The sequence below is a fragment of the Monodon monoceros genome, unplaced genomic scaffold (genome assembly GCF_005190385.1).
Source record: "Monodon monoceros isolate NGI ecotype Baffin Bay Population unplaced genomic scaffold, NGI_Narwhal_1 Super_Scaffold_2, whole genome shotgun sequence".
Taxonomy (NCBI): domain Eukaryota; kingdom Metazoa; phylum Chordata; class Mammalia; order Artiodactyla; family Monodontidae; genus Monodon; species Monodon monoceros.
Genome location: NW_021703776.1, coordinates 32546993 through 32566343, shown reverse-complemented (window position 1 = coordinate 32566343; position 19351 = coordinate 32546993). Strand labels below are relative to the sequence as shown.

The window sequence follows — 19351 nt, the reverse complement described above, 5'->3', positions numbered from 1 at the left end:
CTAAATGAAAAGGCAATTTAATTCTGACCCCTGGAAACCAGATATATTTTCTCTTTTCCAGGTTCATTTTACAGTCATTTCTATAATACACTCAACAGCCATTTATTTTCCCTTCTGAATTTTTACCTGATTTAAATTCTTAAGAAAATTATATTCTTGCACACACTGACTAATTTTCTCAGTTGTCACTGATATCAGTAAATATTTATAAAGACCAGCTGGGTAAGCTGCATTAACTAAATAAATATATTCTTGACAAAATACAGCTCAAGAGCTATTTTTAATTTAAGAGGCTAAATGGTATATTTAAGTGAATATTAATGTGCGTGTTTATTTGTTGGTTTAGTTTCTATTAATGTAAATTCACAGAATTGAGGAAAACAACCCAATTCACAGCTTTGTGTAATTTATGAAGAGCTATGTACTAAATATATTCCCTTTTCAATAATATAAGATCTGGCACATTTTTCAATCTATAAAATAGAAAAATATAGGATAATAATTTAGAACAATTTCTAAAGGGATGAGAAAATGAGATTGTTCAAATTTAAATATAATCTGAGAGACCAGTTCACCGTATCCATTAGAACATCTTTGTTTATACAGATTTGATGTTTCCAACCATTGTATTTTTAAATGTACAATCAAATTCATGAACTTTACACCCCAAATACTGTTTACAAAGGCCCAAATTTTTTTCCACAATTTTATCTTACAAATATTGATCTACATTAAACATTATTTTAAAAGTTACATATTTCTATTTGTAGGTTAAAGTGCTTATTAAATATTTCATTTAATCTCTCTACTACACTAATAACATTCTTAAATACTTACTACATTAAAGAAAAAAGCCACTCTAGTTCAATGGGAATATCAGCTACAGAACTGAATATCTATAATAGAACATTCAAGTGAGGTGATCAGAATGTTAAATTTCAAATAGATTGATATAATATCAAATTTTCCTCTATCAACCTAGAGATACTGGCACACAATATTTTTCTACCTCCCTGAAAAGTTCAGGAAACAAATAAAGCAATGTCATATTAGTATTTAAAATGACAACATCAAGGAAATAGTGATGATGACCTATATGTTGCTCCCCTTTTTTTAACTTTCCTTGAAGACAAAGAAGAACCAATTTTTTATAACTCCCAGATTAGATTGGACACTGGTGTCCATTAATACAGCATAAAATAGGGGATAGGATGAGTTGAGAATAGATTGTATTTAAATGTCAACTTCCACCTAACTTTCAGAACACTGATGTCTTCTTGGCTTCTGAGATCATCCTAACAAAGTAAATATGAGAGCACTAATACGAGGAAATATTCCTGCCAGACAGTCTAAAAACATGAGAAGACAAGCCCATGACAGCCATTAAAATAAGCCTTCATTCTCTACATAAGACTTACATAAGGCAAACATTTTCATCTCCTAATTGTTTATCTGCCACCCAGTGTACTTCTGGACTATCTTTTATCATCAATTTTTTGGCCTGATGAAACATAAATTAACTTTAGTACCGGATTTCTTTTTTATTGAAATTATATACATATATATTATATATTCTTTTTTTACATTCTCTTCCATTATACATTATTACAAGATATTGAGTATAGTTCCCCGCGATGTACAGTAGGTCTTTATTGGTTATCTATTTTATATATATTAGTGTGTATATTTTAATCCCAAACTCGTAATTTATCCCTCCTTTCCTCCCCTTTGATAGTCATGTTTGTTTTCTATGTCTGTGAGTCTGTTTTGTAAGAAAGTTCACTTGTATCATTTTCTTAAGATTCTGCATACAAGTGATATCATATGATATTTGGCTTTCTCTGGCTGATTTACTTCACTTAGTATGATAATCTCTAGGTCCATCCATGTTGCTGCAAATGGCATTATTTCATTCTTGTTTATGGCTGAGTGATATTCCATTGTATATATATATATACCACATCCTCTTTATCTAGTCATCTGTCGATGGACACTTAGGTTGCTTTCATGTCCTGGCTATTGTAAACAGGGCTGCTATGAATATTGGGGTGCCTGTATCTTTTCAAATTTTCTCTGGATATATGTCCAGGAGTGGGATTGCAGGATCATATGGTAGCTCTATTTTTAGTTTTTTAAGGAACCTCCATACTGTTCTCCATAGTAGCTGTACCAATTTACATTTCCATCAACAGTGTAGGAGGATTTCTTTTTCTCCACACCCTCTCTAGCATTTATTTGTAGATTTTTAATGATGGCCATTCTGACTGGTGTGAGGTGATACCTCATTGTAGTTTTGATATGTATTTCTCTAATAATTAGCAATACTGAGCATCTTTAGGTGTGTCTATGAGCCATGTGTATGTCTTCATTGGAGAAATGTCTTTTCAGATCTTCTGCCCATTTTTTGATTGGGTTTTTTTTTTGTATTTTGTTTTTTGTTTTTTGATATTGAACTGTATGAGCTGTTTGTAGATTTTGGAGATTAATCCCTTGTCAGTCACATCGCTTGCAAATATTTTCTCCCATTCTATAGGTTGTCTTTTTGTTTTGTTTATGGTTTCCTTTGCTGTTCAAAAGCTTTCTAGTTTAATTACTTCCCATTTGTTTATTTTTGTTTCTATTTCCATTACTCTAGGAGATGGATCCAAAAAGATATTGCTGCAATTTATGTCGAAGAGTGTTCTATGTTTTCCTCTAGGAGTTTCAGAGTATCTGGTCTTAACATTTAGGTCTTTAATCCATTTTTACTTTATTTTTGTGTATGGTGTTAGCAAATGTTCTAATTTCATTCTTTCACATGTAGCTATCCAGTTTTCCCAGCACCACTTATTGAAGAGGCTGTCTTTTCTCCATTGTATATTCTTGTCTCCTTTGCCATAGATTAATTGACCATATCTGCGTGGGTTTATTTCTGGACTTCCTATCCTGTTCCATTGATCAACATTTCTGTTTTTGTACCAGTACCATACTGTTTTGATGCCTGTAGCTTTGTAGAATAGTCTGAAATCAGGGAGCCTGATTCCTCCAGCTCCGTTTTTCTTTCTCAAGATTGCTTTCACCATTTGGGGACTTTAGTGTTTCCATACAAATTTAAAACTTTTTTATTCTAGTCTGTGAAAAATGCAATTGGTAACTTGATAGGAATTGCATAGAATCTGTGAACTGCTTTGGGTAGTACAGTCATTTTCACAATATTGATTCTTCCAGTCCAAGAATACAGTATATCTTTCTATTTGTTTGTGTCATCTTTGATTTCTTTCATCAGAGTCTTATAGTTCTCAGAGTACAGGTCTTTTGCCTCCTTAGGTAGGTTTGTTCCTAGGTATTTTATTCTTTTTGATACGATGGCAAATGGGACTGTTTCCTTAATTTCTCTTTCTGACCTTTCATTGTTAGTGTATAGAAATACAACATATTTCTGTGTATTAATTTTATCCTACAACTTTACCAAATTCATTGATGAGCTCTAGTAGTTTTCTGGTAGCACCTTTAGGATTTTCTATGTATAGTAAGTATCATGTCATCTGCAAACAGTGACAGTTTTACTTCTTCTTTTCCAATTTGGATTCCTTTTATTTCCTTTTCTTCTCTGACTACTCTGGCTAGGACTTCCAAAACTATGTTGAATAAAAGTGGCGAGAGTGGACATCCTTTTATTATTCCTGATCTTAGAGGAAATGCTTTCAGCTTTTCACCAGTGAGTATGATGTTACCTGTGGGTTTGTCATATATCATGTTGAAAAACACTGAGATAAAAATATGGAGCCACATAGAGTACATAAGAAGGTCAAAGAAAAATACTTTTGTATGTTTTTTGCCATTTCTTACTTTCTTGAGTGACAAGTTGATTGGATTTTATAACTGATTTCTATGCCTCTATTTCTCCATTAAAATATTACCAAGTCATCAGTGATTCTACCTTTGGTCAGAAAACCTCTCCTGCCAACACTCCTATCTAATCTTATAATGAAAAAAATTACATGTTTACATATAAGAGCTGACATGCTGACTGTGTTTGATGGTTGGCAGGAATTGGAAAGGAAACACATTATCCAACAACCACAGTACTAAGAAAACAGGCTCCTTTTGCAAGATTTATCCCTAATTCTTTTGGGGTTAGAGAGCAAAATGTGATAAGAAGGATTATTGCTTCTGACACCAGTTGTATTCCACTTGTCTCTCTGTAAAGGCTCTCCTGTTATCTCAGCGATCATTTTGATGTCTGACTCTAGCCCAACTCCCGCCCTGCCCTCCAGACCAACATTTCATCTTTTCAACCTAACAGTTGACACTTCCAACTGGATGTTCAGCTAACACCTCTGGCTCCAAAATGTTCAAAATGGAGCCTCTCGGGCTTCCCTGGTGGCGCAGTGGTTGGGAGTCCGCCTGCCAATGCAGGGGGGACACGGGTTCGTGCCCCGGTCTGGGAAGATCCCACATGCCGCAGAGCAGCTGGGCCCGTGAGCCATGGCCGCTGAGCCTGCGCGTCTGGAGCCTGTGCTCCGCAACGGGAGAGGCCACAACAGTGAGAGGCCCGCGTACCGCAAAAAAAAAAAAAAAAAAAAAAATGGAGCCTCTCATCTCTGCCCTCCATCTACTTCCCTTTCCCCTATCTTAAGAAACCTCCTTTTGCACTTTTCTGTTTCCTATTTGCCACCACTATCTGTCATCTGTCTTTGAAGTCATGTATGGGTCCTTCTTCCATCTAGATGCTACATCAGCCTGTCTTTACCAAGCTAAGTTCCTATTTTTGTGTCTACTATTGTCAAAGCCCTCAGTCTCTCCTTGAAGCAATTGGTCCTATATTCTGCTATAAGATATGTCTCCCTACAGCACAGCTGTCCCAGGCTACCACTAGCCCATCTGGTGCTTTTGTACAAATCAGAAAAGACACCCCATCTTCAACACACTTGACTTATCTGTCAGGAAACCTGTCATAACATATTTACAATGACTGGTCATAATAAATATAGAAATACACAGAGTTATCTTGTGAATGGCACCCTCTAAGATTTTCAGTGGACAATGTGCACGCAATACTGGGCAGCCCTATGACCGTACCATCCCTCAACTCTACACATTTTAACAACCTCATCACCTGTGAAAATAAATGTACACCTGTCAGCCTAGTACAGGAAATTCACCATGCTTGGCGTCAGCCTGAATCTCCTGTATTATTTCCTATTTCTCACCTCCTTACATACCTGTACTCCACTCCAGCTGGCACACTTTCTCAGAACTGACTCACCTGCCTATCATCTTGCTTTTAATCCTTTGTCTCCCTGGTATACCCTCTCTCCCTCTTTTCACCTATAAATATTCCATCTATTTTTCAAATGTCATTTCTTCCACGAAGCCGTATGTTTTTCCAACCCCAAACAGAAGTGAGCATTCTCTCCTTTGAATCTCGCTGAACTTTGTTTATACCTCAGTTACAATATGTGTAATATACTGCCTTTTATTAGAGTTATTGGCTCATTTGATTGATTCTGTACTAGATGGTAAACGTCTTGAAGTTCTGGATATTATGTTCGATTTTATGTCTTCTTCAGGGTCAAATCGAGGATTTCATGCAGAATAATTTTTTTTAAATTTGTTTAGTTGAACTAAATTAGTAAGCCTCACTCCCAATAAATATGCATTAGATTTTTGTGGGTAAAAGTCTTCCTTATTCCTTAGGAACATTATCAATAAGGAATTTTTTTTTTATTTAATTGCCAAAAAATTAGAATAAATAATAATATTTTTACTCTCCTTACCTACATCATATTCAACTTACTTCACTTCTCCATTAGCTGGATAACAGTCCATTGCTATAAGATATATAACCCATAAGTCATATGCTCACTATTTTATTTTGTTCAACTAAGCAATGTTAAATGATTCCTTTTTTGTCTTTGTCTTATAAAGTTAGCCTATCACTGATTATATAGGTCTCATTCCTCCAACATCTTCAGTGTAAATACATAAGAAAAGTCTTTCAAAGAGAGTGGGTGACGAGGTATTTTCTTATTCAAAAAGGAGCAGATCCAGCTCACAAATAATTATGGGACAGGAAGCACCCTTAATCCTCCACCTGCTGTGACTACTGTGCCACTGTGGATTTTAAAGAGCTCAAGATCTCAACTGAATTGAGATCTATTCATTCATTTTAACATTTTGTTGTTAAAGCTATACAGAGACAGTGCTAATGAGGCATCGTTATTATTTGATTCAATTCGGAAAACATAAATATGTGATAAATACATGATTTTTAAAGACTATGTCTCTCAGGCCCAAGGAACCCTAAGCATGTGTCAGAAACTGGGCCCTGGATGTCCATTAAAAATTGTGATGATCAATGACACACAGATACAAATGCAAGCAAGACTGACAATATTTATAATTTAAAATCATTTTAAAGTCCCTGCTATGCCATACTTCTTTCATTGATTGACACCAGCAACCAAATACAGACACTTGCATTCAATTGCGCTCTGAGATGAGAGCAAAGAAAAGGTTCACTTGCACCGATAAACTCATTTTCTACCTGTTTATCAACTTGAGGATACATTTTCCTTTTTTGTTTTGTCTCTTAGGAAGATCAGAATTACCTGAGATTAAACTCTTACTTTCTAGGCCCAAAAATACATATGAATGCTGGCGTTAAGGAACTCCAAGGGTGGTAATTTTCAGTCACAGGGATTTGAAGTTCACCTGTTTATCATTCCCACTCATATCTGAAATTCCTCTACAGCTTCTCTAACATGTGGTCAGCTAATCTCCACTTTAATGTGTCTAGTATTAGGAAGCTCACTGTTACACAAAGACACCTTTTCCCTGAATTCAAACTTCAGAAAGCCCTTCCTAATGATGTACTGAAATCTACCTTTTTGTCTAACTTCCCTTTCATTCCTACTTCTACTATTTCTACTCTCCAGAGCTACAAAATTTTTTTAACTCCCATTTAAATCATGTTCCTCCTCTGAATATTTAATTAAAACTGCCTTGCCCATCCTTAGATTTTAATCCTAGCTCTGCAACTTACCAGCTTTATTTGTCTTTATATGTCTTTAAAGACACTAAAGACCCTGGAAAAGTTACTCAATATCTTTAATCCTCAGTGTTTTCCTCTATAACAGGGAGATGAAAATAGGATCCATCTCATATGGTTTACCTTAAGGATTTCATGAGAAAAACACTTACAAAAGTGCTTAGCACATTTTCTGTACCCCCTTTGATTATTGCAAACACCTCCTGTTTTTATATGGGAAGCCCTCTTTCTCTCAGTCCATCACCATCCCTCCATTTTTGTTTTTGTTCAAATTGCTCTTTCACAATGCTTTTTCCACCTGCCCGGCAGACAAAGAGAAAATGGCAGGGATGTTGCTATGACCTCACACAATTCTAGTGACTCCTAGTAATACACTCAAGTCTCATTTGTTCCTTTGAGGTGTACCTTCTCTGTAGGCTGGAGCTCAGCACAATGTTAAAGAAGGTCACAATGCTGATTAGCACTGACCACTCCCCTCTTGGAATTTCCACTCAAGGCTCCTCATCCCAGCCATTAATCCCCTCTCAGAGCTACAGAATCTAGACTGTCACAGATACTCTTTCTCCTCCAGCTTCTCTGAGGCCCCAACAGAGAAAAAGTTAAGTAAACTCATATGCTCCATGTTCTTTTTTGTCAGGGCCCTTGCACTGGTCAGCTAATCTAACAAATTTTGTTATTGAGCTAATGAGAACTAATGGTTTAATATTTTGCCTTTCCAAGTAACAAAAAAATGCTATATTTTAGACCAACAACAGAAACTTGACATGACTTTAAGTCTTGGAGAACACTTGATTTTATCCTGTAAGTATCTTAACAACTATGCTTATAAGTTTATTTTTCTTAGTACTTTAAATTTACCTTAATTTAATGTTCTGTGTGTGTGTGTGTATGCTGGGCATCACAGATCCCCATATCTGTTAATAAGAAGTGGTAACTTCCTTAGAACACCAATGACGGCAATCTAAGGCAATGGTCAGAGATGGTTTTCTCAGTAAGAAATCTTGAGAATTTTTGTTCCCACAGAAGTTCACACCATATATTGCTTAGTCTAATCTTAAAACAAATTAATTCTGATCCCATGCTATGAACATACTTATACATAAAGAGATATTTCACAACTGCTGCTGTTGCTTTTTGGAGGTGAATGTTCACTGTCAACATATGATTACCTAAAGATTAAGAAATTAACCTAAAAAGAGAAAGGAAGAGATGAAGGTCAAATGCCCTAAAGCTAGAAGTAGTGAGCCTCTCTTTCCTCAATATTTTCCAATGCTTTCTTAATGCCAGACTTCAAAATGAATCATCCAAGAAACTGAAAAGATACTTATCATCAAAGAGACTTTTAACCAAAGTCAACAAAAGCACAACTTACTGGCATATTTTATGTATCTCCAAAACAGGAAGGGACTGAAATTCCTCTAAAAGTTAGACTATTCTCTGAACAGCATCCCCTCAACCTTTTGCATTTAGAGGTTGTCCATGCTAAATATGAGATCACTCTTCAAAGTAAATTTACAGTAATATGTTCAAATCGAGTTTGCTCACATTAGTGGCTGGCTTTTCTGAGAAACATCTTCTATTGGCTTGTTTTCTATTTTGAGGGAAGTGGCAAATTTCAAGAAACCTATCTTAGGGGGCTTCCCTGGTGGCGCAGTGGTCAACAATCTGCCTGCCAATGCAGCGAACATGGGCTCGAGCTCTGCTCTGGGAAGATCCTACATGCCGCGGAGCGGCTAAGCCCACGTGCCACAACTACTGAGCCTGCGCTCTAGCGCCCGGGAGCCACAACTACTGAGCCCACAGGCCTAGAGCCTGTGCTCCACAGCGGGAGAAGCCACCGCAATGAGAAGCCTGCGCACCACAAGGAAGAGTAGCCCCCGCTCGCCACAACTAGGGAAAGCCCCTGCGCAGCAACAAAGACCCAAAGCAGCCAAAAAAAAAAAAAAGAAGCCTATCTTAGAGAAATTTAAATGGAAATAAAATAAGAAAACCAATCAGTGACTTGCAGGGTTGTTTCAGCTACTAAACAAGACACTTTGGGTCTTCTGTGCCACTCACCATAAAGAAACCATTTGTGTTGATCAAGTTGATAAAGACTAAGGCATCAGTAAAGTTCATCTTTTGTTTTCACATTCAAAATTCTCACTCGTAAAACAAGGAGGAACATGATTATTACTCCACAAAAAATTGTAGAAACGACACAGACATGTCATGAACAAAAGACATTAAAGAGACCTTTTCTATGGAAATTGGATGGGGGTGTGGGTGGAAGACGTGAGCCAATAGGAATATTTAACTGGGGTCAACCAGTTAACCAGTTAACTGGGCTTGCAATCTGATGTCAGAGATGTTTCTTAAAATAATCAAAGAATAAAATACTTAAGTATCTCACATTCTTAAATACTTTAACTTCTAAGGAGATTAAACCACATTTTGAGTCAATACTCTACACATCCTAGATGTGCCATTGTTTTCAAGAATATGACAATTTCCTACTGTAACCCAAAGTGGGGTCTGGCTGCTAGCTGCTCAAAAGCCAATAAAGAGGCCAGGCTGGTGGAAAGGAAAGTTTGCTTTATTTTGGATGACGGCAACCAGTTGCAGGGGGAGGGTGGACATCTGTCCAAAGGCCGACTCCCCCTGCCCTGACAATTAGGGGGCAAGAGCTTTTATAGACAGAGGGAGGGGGCTACATGCAGAAACAATACAATCAGCTCTGCAGTCATCTTGAAATTGGTCCTCAGTGGTCTGACCAGCATCATCTTGATTGTTTTAGGTACAGTTAATCTTCAGTTCCAGGTTCGTTTGTTTCCATTCCTTTGAGGCCACTTCTCGGAACTGTGGCAGCTTATGTCATGGCTACAGCCTGGTCATAATGTAGTTAATTTCTTCTACCTGGTGGGGGTTTCATTATCTATAAGACAGCTCACAGGATATGGCTCAGGATACTATCTATACCCCTTAAGGAAGAACTAAAGGTCCTTGACTATGCTTAATGACTAAACTATTATTATTTGGTCTCCTTTGACTGTTTTCCTTTGTTTCTGCATTTTCTCACTTCTCTGATTAAACTTATTTTGGGCTAAAGTTTTTCCACAGAGAAAAGGCAGGCTGAGGACATGGGGCAGCAAGGACCATAGGGTCCTGCTCCATTTCACTAACACATGTGTTATCTTACTCTCTAGAAGCCCCTCTTGACCTCAAGGTTCCCTTCCCTTTCCCCTTTAGAACATGTATCAGGGGACTGTGCACAGTTATATGCCACCTTAGGTCAGCCCCAAGCTGCTGAGACCTTAAATCTGATAAGGGATTACACAATGGCAGTAACTTATTCTGCAGTTCATCTTCTTACCCCTGACAAGTAAAGTATTGGAAAAATCCTTAGGGAGTCAGCAGTCTTTGAGTGTCACATCAACTATGCCACCTATTAGCAGTTTGACTTTGGGGAAATTACTATACTTCATACAACTTCAGCTTTTTTTTTTTTTTTTGGCTGCTCTGGGTCTTTGTTGCTGCACGCAAGCTTTCTCTAGTTTCACTGAGTGGGGGCTACTCTTTGTTGCGGTGCATGGGCTTCTCATTGTGGTGGTTTCTCTTGTTGTGGAGCACAGGCTCTAGGCATGTGGGCTTCAGTAGTTGTGGCTTCCAGGCTCTAGAGCTCAGGCTCAGTAGTTGTGGTGCATGGGCTTAGTTGCTCCGCAGCATGTGGGATTTTCCCGGACCAGGGCTCGAACCCGTGTCCCCTGCATTGGCAGGCAGATTCTTAACCACTGTGCCACCAGGGAAGTTTCAACTTCAGCTTTTTGAGTGTTTAATGAGAATAATACTTTGCTCATTTGCTCATTCAGGAAGTATTGGGGTCTACTAAGGCCAGACATGATCTTCAAAGCTGGAGACACCTCTTGAAACCAGACCCTGCCTCTCACCTTGAGAAGTTTATGATTTAAAAGAGGATGCAGAGGACTTCCCTGGTGGTGCAGTGGTTAAGAATCCGCCTGCCAATACAGAGGACACAGGTTCAATCCCTGGTCTGGGAAGATCCCACATGCCGCGGAGCAACTAAGCCTGTGTACCACAACTACTGAGCCTGCACTCTAGAGCCCACGCACCACAACTACTGAGCCTGCATGCCACAACTACTGAGCCCACGCACCACAACTACTGAGCCTGCACGCCCTAGAGCCTGCGCACCGCAACTACTGAGCCCACATACCACAGCTACTGAAGCCCGCGTGCTCTAGGGCCCACGTGCTGCAACTACTGAGCCCGCGCTCTAGAGCCCATGTGCCACAGCTACTGAGCCCGCATGCCACAACTACTGAAGCCCACATGCCTAGAGCCCGTGCTCCGCAACGAGAAGCCACCGCAATGAGAAGCCCGTGCACCACAACAAAGAGTAGCCCCCACTCGACATAACCAGAGAAAGCCCGTGCACAGCAACAAAAACCCAATGCAGCCAAAAGTAAGATAAAATAAAAATAAATATAACATTTTATATAATTTATAATAAATATTACTAGTAGAAATAATCAATATAAATATTCTATTCACGGTAAAATGTTTTATAGATTAAAAACTGACTAAAACGTATCTTATTGATAGAATATATAGCTACAAAAGCACAGCAAGTAACAACTGTACTTTATACAAATAAACAATAAAAAATTAAAGTTAACAGTAGTTAAGCCTCAATATCTTTTCACTTAAAAATACTTATACGGCTTCTATAGTTCCAGGTACTACTCTGAGAGCTTTAAAAAAACATAGTTTACAGGCACACCTCAGAGATATCGCGAGTTCAGTTCCAGACCACTGCAATAAAGTGAATATTGCAGTAAAGTGAGTCACACAAATTTTTTGGTTTCCCAGTACATATTATAAAAATTATGTTTACACTATACTGTAATCTATTAAGTATGCAACAGCATTATGTCTAAAAAATGTACATACCTTAATTTAAAAATACTTTAATGCTAAAAAATGCCAAGACAATTATAATAGTAAGATCGAAGATTACTGATGACAGATCACCATAACAAATATAATAATGAAAACATATGAAATATTGCAAGAATTAGAAAATGTGACACAGAGACAGGAAGTGAGCAAATGCTGTTGGAAAAATGGTGCTGATAAACTTGATCAACACAGAGTTGCCACAAATCTTCTATTTGTAAAAAATGTATTATCTGCGAAGCGCAATAAAGCAAATGCAATAAAATGAGGTATGCATGTGTTAACTCTCATCATAGGATTAATCACAGACTTATCACAGGACATTGTAAAAACATCCTATGAGTTAGATGCTAATATTATCCCCGTTTTTTAATAGATGAGAGGAGTAAAACAGAGAAAGTTAAGAAACTTATCCCAAGTAACACAGCTGGCAGTGGCAGAGGCAGTTTTGGAATCCATCAATCTTGTCCCTGAGTTTGCTCTATGTACTGCTTCCTTTCTAATACAACTTTATTATTGATTAGAACATTAAAGAAGACTCACATCTTCGTATCAGAATTTATATCTGCAAATTTTGACACAAGCAAATTGAGCTTGTTAGAAATAATAGCCACAAAACTCACAATGCAAAAGCTAAAATCAGTGTGACATGATATGAACAAAACAACTATGAATTAATAATTTCTGGGAATTTACACAAAAAACAGTTGATTGTAAAAATAATTTTTGAAGAAAATAAAATGAACTTTTAAAATGACATAAGTATGCTATATGAAATAGTTATCTACGAGTGAAATAGGTTTTATGCAGTTAGCTTGTCTATATGAGTTGGGATGGACCAAGTAAAGCTATGGTAACAGATGACAAACACATTCAACTACTTCAGTGGTTTGAAGCTGAAAAGTTTATTTTTCATTCATGCTATATGTCTATCACATTTTGGCAGGGGTTTCTGTACCCATTGTTCTCTCTTGGGACTTTCTGGAGTGTCACTGATTGAGGTGACAAGTATCATCTCTCTTATTTCTTTGGCCACGGCAAGTCATCTGGCCATGGCTACCTTCAAGCAGGTGGGGAAATACCATCAGAAACACAGGGGAACTACTTATTAGTGAGAAGTTTTCAGTCAAGATTGATCAGCACACAGCTCCCAGATAAATACACAAAATCAGTGCTCAGATTAAAAGGAAGATAGAGAAGCAGGATGTGTCTACAGGTAGGCAGCCAACATTTTCTGCCACCATCAATGCTAGAAATAATAATAAACATGATAACGATAGCCAACATTCATTGAGAACTCACAAAATGCCAGTCACCGTGTTCTGTATGCATTTAATCCCAAAATCCCACCAAGAAAGTGTTTGTCTATTTTCTAGAAAACAAAACTGAAGAATGGAGAAGTAAAATACCTTTCTAGACCTTAGAACTGGTAACTTGTTGGAGCTAGGACAATAAACTAGACAATCTGATAAATACCCCCTCTTAGAACTGCTCCCCTAGACTACTTCCCCTATAGTGTTTCTCTTCTGAATTGCACAAGATTCAGAGTTTAGAGCATTTTATTTCTGGATACTGCAGGCTTTGCAACTATATTCATCAGTGGATCTTGACTGCAAAGTAGAAACTGACCCTGGTGGTTTAGCTATAACTGGAAAAGACAACTTCCACAAAATTTTCTCATAAAGCCTGTTGCCAAGATCGTTGAGAACAGCATGTGCTTTTCCAGATTACAGTGCTAAGAAGGTCGACGTTGCTGAGGGCTGCAAGTCCTAACGAAGCAGCACGTCTCCAGGAGAGGGATATTTCCGCTGGCCTCCACAAAAGCCTGTGCAATGGTTTCTTGGGGAGCAGCTGGCTAAGACTGTTGGGGAACCACACTGAAGAGATTCATGCTGTTGGAAGGGCCATCAACAGGAAATGGTCACTAGATTGCCTTAAATCCACTGAGCTCGCAGAGGGCTGCTGCTGCAACGGGCTGGACATTACCATGCTGTCCATTCACTTGAAGACTAAAGGACCCCTTCTGTTCTAAAGGGGGAGTAATTGAAGAAAAAATGAGCTTCTGCCTAAATAAATTGTATTCAAATTACTCACTTACCCACACCTGGGAATTTACACCAATCATACCAAGAAAAAAGTAACTATTACAGTGTCTGGTATCTGCTGAGCTGTAAATCTCTTCAATAGGTGCTTCTCATGGGTTGGCAGGTGCTGATGTTAAATGGCCTCTAGCAAACACATGCAAACACACACACACACACATACACACACTCTGTCTCTCTCTCTCCCCATGTCTTCCTTTTATGCCCCAAGTTCTTTCAATTACATTGGATCTCTTTCTGCACCTCCACTGGGTCCTTTCTCTCACCCTTGGGGTACACAAAACTCTGAGGAGATCCTCAGAGCTATTAGATCAGGCACTTCATCAGGCCATGGCTGGTCTGCTACTCCAGCCCCAAGATAACCAAGGGGCTTCTAACAGTATTCCAGTCTCCCCTGGCTACACCTTGGAACCCTGGGACATGATGAACCAATTCCCTTCTGCTTGGGAGGTGGGAGTGAGGGAATACAGGGCAGGATTTGGGTCTCTCTCATTAACTCTTACATCATCATACATTCTTTGATTTGGGCATAATCTCCATGCCTTATTACCTCAGGACTTTGGATTCTGATATCCAAAGCCAAGCACTTGAACTTTAAAGCACCTTACCTGTCTCAAGCACTTGGCTTCCAAAAATTTCATCTCGGCTCTACATTTCAAAATCCATTCATCAATCCAATTGATGTTCCCTTTCAAAGCTACACATGTCCTCCCTCTGTGGGTGGTGTACAAAGAAAATTATATTACGGAAAAAAGGTAATGGGTTCCACGCTGCCCTACAGAGGAACAGGAAAGCGGGGTCAAGAACTCTGACAAATGTATCTCAAAATATCATTTGCTGGATATGTGTTCTGGAATGCTGTTGTTTCTCCTATTTTGAGGTTACCCTAATAACTGTAATAGCTACATTTATGTAGCATTTACTATGCGTCAGCACCTTAGATGACTTTACCCTCTAATCCTCACAAAACATTATGAGTTGGAACTTTTATCTCCTTTCACAGATAAGAAAAGGGAGTCTTGGATATGCTTATTAATTTGGCTAAGTTCACACAGGTAGTAGATGGTGGAGCCAGGCACTATGTGAGTCCCTGAGTGTACAAAGATTAATGATACAAAGATGAATAATACAAAGATGAATGCACCAATAAGATGTAGACATCAGACACTTAAATGGACCCTGATAGCCCATGTGGCTAGGACTGTTACTGAGGTTTACACACATAGGCAGGGCATTTGACTAGGATTATGGCTGACTTCCTAAAGGCATTAAGACCTGAGGTGATTCAAGAAGGCTAAGCAGGAAGTTTAGGCAAGTGAAAGAAATGAGAGAGGAAGAAAATAAAGGGTATTTCAGGCCCAAGAAATTGAATCAACAAAAGCAGAGAGGCAAGCTTAAATAGAATGATTTGCTCCCTATTTAGGCCTATTTCTCCAGTTACCTTCTGCTGTGTAACAAGCCACCTGAAAACCCAGTGTCATAACAGCAGTTATTTTGCTTACGAACCTGCAATTTGGACAGGGCTTTGTGGGAACCGCTTATCTCTGCACTGCCTGGCTTCATCTGGGAGAGCTTAAAGGCTAGAGCTAGAATCAATGAAGGCTGTCTCATATGTGAGTTGATAATGGCAACAGCTGAGTCTGTGGCCTGATCAACCTAGCCCTGGCCTGTCCCTCTGGCTTCAGCTTCTTCACAACATGGTGGCTGGGTTACAAGGGTGAGCATCCTGAGAGAGAGTAAACCAGGTAGAAGCCATATCACGTTTTTTGACTTAGCCTTGTAGTCATGCAGTGTCACTTCTACCACCTTCTCTTTGTCAAGACAGCCACAAAACAACATCCAGTTTCAAACAGAGGAGCAAAGACCTCAACCCTTGAGGGTGTATGGCAAAGTTTTGGAGGAGCATGTGGCACTGGAAATATGGTTGTGATCATTTTTTCAATATACAATTGGACATAACTATAAACATGAAAGAACAATATACAATGCATATAGCCCTCTCCCATAACAATTTTGTCATTCCTGATCTAATCACACTATTAGCTGGATGAGATCACTGATTGACTCATATCTTTCTTGGAGGAGGTTAACAGCATTAAGCCAAGAAAAGAATTTAAGTCATTCACTATCCACACAATAAGTTGGGCACAGGGAGATCCTGTCATCTCTGCACAAAATCCAAATAACACATTCATGAACTGTCTGCAACAAGGACTCAGCTAAAAATTGTGTCCAAAGGCTTGAATCTGACTCTTCAATTAAAAGACATTTGAACCTGTTTGTCCCAGACTGCCATGGGTGCCTCTCTTTCTCTAGGCAGTAATCTGTACGTCTTGACCAAGAATCCCTAATGATTCTGCAGTCATTTCAGGAAGGGTTTTATCATTTGTGGAAATGTCTTCAGAACGGTTTGAACACTTTTAGCTTCATCTCACTTACGGAGTACAACAATCACAGCCCCACGCCATTTAGTCCTAAAGTTGTAAGACGCTGAGGTTTCTATGCCCTACAGGGCTCAGAGTACAAGTGGCTCGGTATTTCATGCCCTGTTAATAAAATGTAAAGTGGCTTTTCTCAGGCAACTTGGAATGAAGCTAAAAAGATAAGAGCCCTCTTATCTAGAAGAATTTCGCTCTGAATTTTCAGTTTCTTAACCATGTCCCCTCCCACTCCCATGGACTCATAAGAGACCCAGACTAGAGCACCAATGTTTTCACCACGGTCTCCCACAGTGATGAGATTAGAAATAATGGTGAGCAAATGCAGACAGGAACTCTGTTACCAAGGAATTTACATTCTAATAGGAGGGGCAGAGTTTTACCAAAGTCACACAAATATGGGGCGTAATTGAGAAGATAAATGCTACGAAGGAAAAGCACCTAATGCTACGAAGAAAGGCTACGTGGGGAAGGCTTCCCTGAGGGAAGTGACAGTTGGGCTGAAGCTACAGAATGAGTATGCGTTAACCTGGAGTCCGCGGTGAGAAGGGGAAGAAAGGGACGGAAGGGCGTTCCAGACAGAACAAAATGAGCTGGGGCCTCGCAGGCCGGAGCCTGGTGAACCCCAGGACAGAAGGCACAGCACCCAGGACGCCTGGAACTGTGGGACTAGGGGAGCCTGGAGGGTCTCTGTCCTGAGGACAGTGAGAAGCCACTCATGCTTTAAGCCGCTAGGCTTGTACATTCACTGCGTTCGGCATCACGTAATTCTCAACTAGAGAAAGCCAAGCGGGAACGGCGCGGGAGCTGGCGTTGAGCGTACACGTCTTCTCCCACAGCCCGCCACTTAGACACCACCGCTGCCATCCGCTTTGTTTAAGAGCACATGGCCTGCTTACCGTGAACTCCTCTGCCAGGGTCTTCAGTGGTCCACACCGCTGAGTAGGAATCCAGCCACCTCAGGACTGCGACGGCCGCGTCCGTCCGTTCGCTGTGGCGGGAAAGCGGACGCCCGCGACGGAACCGGATGTTGAGGACACGCCCTCTGTGAGAGGAGCTCGGGCTCTCAGGGTGAACGCGGCGAGCGTTTGTGGCCTAACGGAACGTGCTGCTCGTCTTCCCCTGTGGCTTCTCCATCATCTTGGTCCTTGGCGACACGTTTCGTGGCTTCTCTGCCTGAGGACAGGATGCCGGAGTGGTCGCCTGCGAAACTGAGAGGCTTGTGAAAGTCCGAAAGGCCAACGGCTCCACGTCTGCTTCGACCCCAGCAAGGTCCGCCTGCCTGCCGGACGGAGGTGAGGACCGACCGGTTGCCGCATGGGGCTCAAGAAGCGCCGCCTTCTCTACTCGCTGGCCGCCCTCTGCACTCTCCTCAGAGCACCTAGGTAAAGGAGCTGAAAGTCTGAAAGTTGTTTTGGTTTGTTTTGTTTTGTTCCTTTTTTCCCTCATGTTCTCAGATCTTTATTAGGTGACATTTGGGCAAAAAAGAAAATCCCTGAAACTGTCGCGCACTTGGTTCAGGACAAGTGGAATAGAGGCGCCTTTGCTTGCAGACGTTTCTCTCACTGAGGTGAAAGCCTAGCTTCGATTTTTTTTCTTTTTTTCCTAAAGGGGAGCTGACTGGCTGAATACATCAGAGCACAAATTCAAATTATGTCAGAAATGGTCAAGCAGAGGAAGGCAAGTCTCTGGGGACGAGACAAGCAGAAGCCCCTGCTCTATAGGAAGACAGACAGGTGCCAGTTTTATGTTGGGCGCGGGGAAGCGGGGGAGGGGTTATCTCTGCTCTTTCCAGATCGAGATTTGGCAGGAAGGGAACATGAAAAATGGCGAAAGGACCGGGATAACGTAATTACACGGGGAAGAAAACCCAAATCACGCAGCTCGACGAGTCGTGATCCTTCGTTGGTACCTGACCCCAGTACCCAAACAGTTCATCTTCCTACTGCGAAATGTTCGTCACATCATTCTTCTGCTCAGAAACGTTTAGAGGCACATTCAGGAAGGAGAATAAATTCCTCCTCTTTGTTATTTCTGTTTCTATACAATCTGTCTCCTCCACAACCAACTCCCACTCTTCCCCAAAGGAATCTTCCCCTTCACAGGAAGTCAGTATTTGTTTCCACCTCCTTGCTTGTGCTCATGTCACTACTCCTCGTAGGAATCAGCTTGCTCTCTTCCTACCTTGGTCAGCTCTTACTCATCATTAGAACATCATCTTAGTCACACATCTGTGGAAACTTCCACAGCGACTCCAGTTTACATTTATTTCTCTCAGATCTTACAGCTCCTGTTACCTCTACCCTTCCTATTTGCAATCAGTCACGAATGAATGCACACTCCTTTGCTACTCTGTAACTATTCACATAGGTGTGTCTTGTCTCTTCCAAGAAAAACACAAGATCCTTGTCAGGAGCCACATGTGTTTAATCTCTTGATGAACATTATAGAGTTCACCTGAGTGGGCAATTCCATTTCGTAAGCAACAGTGACATCTAGTGGTTGAAAGTTTGCATAGATTCTTCTGACTTTTTAATAGTTGCATTTATAAGGAGAACGATATAGATTAAGTAATGAACCCAAATGATTCCTATCAATTACGCTTGCTCATGAAGGGACTTCAAATGCAAATTTATGATCTCTGCCTTCCCAGTGCTTTCTCCACTCTCCTGTGGTCCAGTGGCCCACAAACTGCTGGTAAGGGGTCCCTGCATGTGCTCCTTGCAAACCACAACTTCCCTTTCCCGTAGGAAGATCACTTGAAGCTTTCATGGTGATTATGCGATTTTTAATTCTGTGCTTCCTGTTGAGATAGAGGTTTA

General features: G+C 40.1%; 1 protein-coding gene across 1 annotated transcript in view; it reads left to right on the top strand.

The window, feature by feature from the left end:
• The first annotated feature begins 18191 nt into the window (after positions 1 to 18191).
• Positions 18192 to 19351, top strand: part of ABCB5 (ATP binding cassette subfamily B member 5) — a 137268-nt gene continuing 136108 nt past the window's right edge. Inside the window, 1 exon segment of the mRNA XM_029233047.1 lies at positions 18192 to 18483. Coding sequence (XP_029088880.1) covers positions 18192 to 18483 — 292 coding nt within the window.